General features: G+C 35.7%; 1 protein-coding gene across 1 annotated transcript; it reads left to right on the top strand.

Annotated features, from left to right (window-relative positions):
- The first annotated feature begins 243 nt into the window (after positions 1–243).
- LOC121100469 (keratin-associated protein 6-1-like) lies at positions 244–823 on the top strand. The gene has a single exon (XM_040621695.1). The coding sequence runs from the start codon at positions 271–273 to the stop codon at positions 571–573; it is 303 nt and encodes a 100-aa protein (XP_040477629.1). The 5' UTR covers positions 244–270; the 3' UTR covers positions 574–823.
- Positions 824–6,000: the final 5,177 nt, after the last annotated feature.

The following is a 6,000-nucleotide window of genomic DNA, read 5'->3' as shown; positions in this document are numbered from 1 at the left end:
AAAGAGAGCTTTGTTAGTGTGACTCTACCATCTTATTAAAGGTCTTCGGTTGGTTAAAGCAAGCCTCCTGAATGCCTTCAGGCATTAGGCTCCGGTCCTGAAACAACACGCTAATTAGATGAGTCATAAAAATAGCCAAGGACATGAGCACATGTGGTGGGGCCCCCTCATCCTGAGGCATATAAAAGGCCCTCAGCAAGGAGAAATCCACACTGAAGTAACACTTCTCCTCTCCTCCTCTAACCAAGCACAACCTCAACAACCAACACCATGTGTGGCAGCTACTACGGAAACTCCTGCGGGGGCTGTGGCTACAGAGGCTGCGGTTATGGAGGCTGCGGTTATAAAGGCTGCGGCTATGGAGGCTGCGGCTATGGAGGCTGCGGCTACGGAGGCTATGGCTACGGAGGCCTGGGCTGTGGCTATGGCTCCAGCTATGGCTGTGGCTTCCGCAGACTGGGCTGTGGCTACGGCTGTGGCTCTGGCTGTGGCTACGGCAATGGCTCCCGCTCCCTCTGTGGCTATGGATGTGGCTCCGGCTACGGCTACGGCTCTGGCTTTGGCTGCTACTAACTGAGGTCGCCATGGGAGACTGTCACCCTCCACACCTGGACGTGGGAGTCACCAGTTCGGAGTCCCACACGTTCTGAGCCTTTCCCTTGGGTGATGATAGCCTGCAAGCTGAAAGTCTAGCACGGTCTGTTGTCGCCTACAGCCTAACCTACAGATTCCCCGAATTTACACAGGAAGTGGGAGATGGTGAAATTCACCTGTGACCCCCACAGTTCTGTTTTCATTAGGATGATGGTGTCAGAGCAACCGCCTCGATGATATTCAGGCTGGAGCTCGTTTCTGTGTTGACCTAATAAACTTGTTCAATCCAAACAGCAACCCTGGTTTTATGTCAGTCATTTGATGTCCCAAATGTCTTACTGAAATTTTTTGGTTTCCGTTTAGAAGAAAGTGAACAACGATCTCCTTAGGGAACTATTTCCCTAATATTTTCTAGGTCAGCTTCTTGACCAATTCCTTTGTCAATTGTCTTAGGAAAGTAATTTATTTTTGGTAAACTTCAGTTTCCTCCTCTGGTACTGAGGGAATAATATTTGTTATGGGTAACTCTTAGCAACAAATGCAATATTATTTTATGAATTATAAATTAAGCTTCGTGCAGTATATGGTAAATAATTAAGAAAAATAATAACTTCCCCAATTTTATATTCATAGATGTGGTAATATTCTTCTCTACTTTGAATCTTTAAAAAAATATTTTAATAAAAGAAACAACCTAAGGAATATTTTTATAGTCTATTACTTCTTAAGGTAGTAGTAGACTAAAACCATTTGGCACATACAGTGGGCCATAATAACTAGATAAAAATTGCATTTCAGACAGTTTCAGGTCTCACAATTCAGTAACGAAGATGTTTGCCAGGTGTTTGATCTCATCTGGGTCTCAACTAAGAAAGGGTCTTCCTTCAAGCTCACATACTTAGCAGAATACAATCCCTCAACATTAACTGTTGCTCGACATTAACTGTGGCGAGAGGCCTTTGCAGAATGTCTGCAGGAGACTACCCTCAGCTCCAAAGCTGCCCATAGCCCCTTGCCATGTGGATTCCCACATGCGGTTGCTGGATTTCTCAAAGCCAGGCAGGAAGGGGAGAGAGACTCCAACAAGAAAGGTGCTATAATTCCATATGAATTTATGCAACATAATCACATAGACATGATGATACGTATTTTACTACCTTTGCTATATTTTATTTATTAGAGGTAAATCACAAGTTTTGCTCACACTCAAAAAGAGGGGATCGTACAAGGCATTGACATACAGAGGCAGAAATCACAATTATCTGTCTACCACCAATATTGATGGTGTACATCCTTCCTAATAGGAAGTGGGAAGTTCTCATTCACCTCCGATGCTCTGGAACTATTTATAGCACATTCAGAGTATTTTGTCTCTAAAGATTTAGTAGAATTTCACTGAGAAAAATATCTGGATCTGGAATTTTTTGTGGGTCATTTCCTTACTTTTCTGTTTGTTCTATGAAAATTAATCTCTTTATAATTTCTAAATGTAATGGTATTGGTTTTGGTAATCCGTATTCCCCTAAGAATGTAAGTTTTCAAATCCATATCCATAAAAATCAGCAAAGTAAATTTATATAATTTTAAAACTTCTTGTTTACATATTTATTTCTTTATTGCTATTTATTTTGCATATGCCTCTTCCCTTTTACCCTTGACCAAATTAGCAAGTGATTTAGAAATGTTAATCTTTTCAAATAATAGCATTTTGAGTCATTTAAATTTTTTTTTGTCTTTTCTCTACTTCATTAATTTCTGCTTATCTGTTTTTTTATTATTTATTTAAAGTGTTTCCTTGTACTTTCTTTGGTTTACTTAGTTGTTCTTTATGAAGTTTTTCTTAACTGGGATGTTAAGTTATTTACGTTATTTCTTTCATTTTCACTGACAAAAGTGTTTAGTACTATGATTTTTTCTCTAATTACTGCTTGAAATTTTTTCATTCTATTAACTACTATTTTCATTACTGCTATTTATTTTAAAATGCTATAACCTGGGGCACCTGGGTGGCTCAGTGAGTTGAGCATTCAACTCTTGGTTTCAGCTCAGGTCATGATCTCAGGGGATTGAACCTGTGTCAGGCTCCACACTCAGTGGGGAGTCTGCTTGAGATTCTGTCTCTCCCTCTGCCCCTCCCCCCTTGCTTGCTTGTGCTCTCTTTCTCTATCTCAAATAAATAAATCTTTTAAAAAATAAAATACTGTAATCTCATATTATATTTCCTTTTTCACAGGAGAGTTGTTTAACCAAAGATTTACTTTCCAGGTGAAGAAATTTTCTGTTCTTTGTTTTTGTTAACAATTTTTAATGGGCTAGCCCAGGGATGGGTAGTAAGGAGGGCATGCATTGCATGGAGCACTGGGTGTTATAAGCAAACAACGAACTATGGAACATTACATCGAAAACTAATGATGTCCTGTATGGTGACTAACATAACATAATAAAAAAAATTAAAGAAACAAACAATTTTTAGCTTTATTGGATAGAAATCCGAGAGTGTTTGTGCAGTATTTTTACTTTAAACATTTATTAATTTTTTTCTTTGTGATTTAATATATGAATAATTTTTGTGTATTTTCAGTAGAAGCTTGAGAAAGTTTATCCTGTACTATATGTGAAGAGGTGTATACATATCCATTAAAGCTACCTTTTATTAATTATATTGCTTAGATGTTTTCTCTGCTTACTTACTTTTTCTACTTGATTCTGTTTTGTGAGAGTGGGTATATTAAAGTCTTCCATTTTTAGTGTGTTTCTATCTACATCTCATTGATAGATAGATGATACAGATAGAAATAAAGATAGAGATGGACATATGAATTCTTCATAAAAACGGTTTCTGTGTTTTGGGTATGAAAATTAAATACTAAAAAAACAAAAACAAAAACAAACAAACAAAAATATAAGTGTAACATACCTCTGCTCAGTATCACTTCTGGAGAAAAAAGATTGGGGTTCAAGTACCAAGGCTTCTGCCATTTTCTTAAGTTACACGTAAGAATGTGGTATAAATATTTAATAGAATTTTTCAGTGAAGACACCTGGACTTAGAGTTTTCTTTTTGGAAAAGCATTTTTAATTAATTCCTTTTCTTTATTAGATATAGTGTTACTCAGATTGGGGTCAATTTTGGTAATTTGAATATTTAAAGGAAATTTACCATTGCATCTGTATTGTGGAATTTATTGGCATAACAGCCTTCATAATACTGATTTTTCCTTTTTGTTGCCTGTAGAATCTTAAAAAAACATTAATTCTTTTATTCTTCTTATTGGTGATTTGTATTCCTTCTCTTACATTCTTGACCAATCTCTCTGGAATTTTTCTATTTGGTTGATTTGTTCTAAGTACCAACTTTGGGTATTATCCATTTTCTTTTCTTTTTAAGTTTTTATTTAAATTCCAGTTAGTTAACATATGGTGTAGTATTAGTTTCAGGTATATAATATAGTGATTCAACACTTCCATACAACACCCAGTACTCATCACAACAAGTGCACTCCTTAATCCCCATCACCTATTTCATCCATCTCCTCACCCACCTCTCTTCTAGAAACCATCAGTTTGTTCTCTGTAGTTAAGAGTCTGTTTCGTGGTTTGCCTCTCTCTCTCTTTTCTTTTTTCTTTTTGCTCCTTTATTTGGTTTCTTAAATTCCACATATGAGTGATCATAGGGAACTACCCTATGATTCAGCAATTGTGCTATTAGGTATTTACCCAAAAAATACAAACATATTAATTCAGAAGGATACATGCATCCCTATGTTTATAGCAGCATTACTTATAATAACTGAATTATGGAAACAGCCCAAGTGTCCATTGACTGATGAATGGATAAAGAAGATGTGATTGATATATATATATATAATGGAATATTACTCAGCCATAAAGAAGAATGAAATCTTGCCCTTTGCAGTGACAGGGATGGAGCTAGAGAGGATTGTGCTAAGTGAAATAAGTCAGAGAAAGACAAATACTGTATTATTAATTTTCTTTATACTTTGTTCATTTTCTATTGAGTTGATTACACTCCTGTCTTTATTTTTCTTTCATTCTTCTTACTTTATATTTAATCTTTCCTTCATTTCTAGCTTTTTAAGAAAGCTGAGAGCACTGATTTTTAACATGTTCTTTTTTCTAACATAAATATTTAAAGCTATAAATGTCCTTCTCATCACTTCTTCAGTGGTAAGCCATACATTTGGAATGTTGTACTTCTTTATTAATCAATTCAAAATATCTTCTAACTCCCCATGTGATTTCTTTTTTCAACTATGTTATTTAATGGGAGTTGTTTACTGATCCAGAAAGACTATCCTCATGTATCTGAGACCCTCCTGCCCCCCACAAGAGATCTCTTGGCAGTGAGGGAGGTAGGTGGGGATTCTCACCATGCCACTACTCCACCAAAAGACGCACAGCAGATGGGCTGGTGAAACTCCTTCCACAATTTCAGGTAGCAATGGCAGGGGCCATGGGACAGCCAGTGGGACAAGATAAACCAAACAGACCAAAATAACACTGCAATAACTCTGAAAATTATGAATCATTACCCACAAGACCCATGTGCTAAACCCAAGCAGGGTGACTACCTGCTTTTGAAAAAAAAATTTTAATAGGATCAAGATGCTTCTAATACACAAAATTACAATCATACCCATCATACCAAGAAACAAGAAAATTACAACTTGAATGAGAAAAGATAATTAACTGACCCTAACACTAATCAGGTTTTCCATTTGTATAATACAAATTTTACAGTAACTGTCAAAAAATGTTTCAACAATCAAATTCTCTTGAAATAAAAGAAAGTAAAAGAATGGAAATACATATACATATTATGCAAATAGCAACTATTAAGAAAGCTGGAGTGGCTATAACGATATCAGATTAAATATACTTTAAAGCCAAAAACATTTAATAGAGATAAAGGGAGAAATTTTCAGATGATAAGTAGGGTAATCTTTCAGAAAGATATAATGAACGCACTGGTGTTAAATCCACTTGGTGCTAACAACAGAGCACCAAAATAAACAAATCAAAAAATTGACAGAATTGAAAGAAAAAAAAAAGGACTGCATTAATAATAATTGAAGGTGTCAAAATCTCACTTTGAATAATGGATACAGCAACTACATAAAAGATTATAATATACATAAACTTGGAAAAAAACACTATAAACCAGCTAGAAACTAACACTCCTCTAGATAGCATTTTACCCAACTGCAAGAAAACACAAGTCTCTTTTAAGTGCACATATAGAATGTTCTCCAAGATAGATCGTATGTTAGGCCAAAAACAAGAGCCAATGAATTTAAAATAATTGAAATTGCACATAGTCCCATGTGTTATCTTCAGCTTATCGAAGAAAACATATCTACCTAATTCTCTTCACTAGATGCTTTT

This window comes from Ursus maritimus, unplaced genomic scaffold, assembly GCF_017311325.1.
Source record: "Ursus maritimus isolate PB19 unplaced genomic scaffold, ASM1731132v1 scaffold_4, whole genome shotgun sequence".
NCBI classification, from domain to species: Eukaryota; Metazoa; Chordata; class Mammalia; order Carnivora; family Ursidae; genus Ursus; species Ursus maritimus.
The sequence above is the reverse complement of the archived record's forward strand: the minus strand, read 5'-3'. Positions and strand labels throughout refer to the sequence as shown.

Excerpts from the sequence above, each read along its gene's own strand:
- LOC121100469 (XM_040621695.1), top strand. The coding sequence starts at position 271 with ATGTGTGGCAGCTACTACGGAAACTCCTGCGGGGGCTGTGGCTACAGA.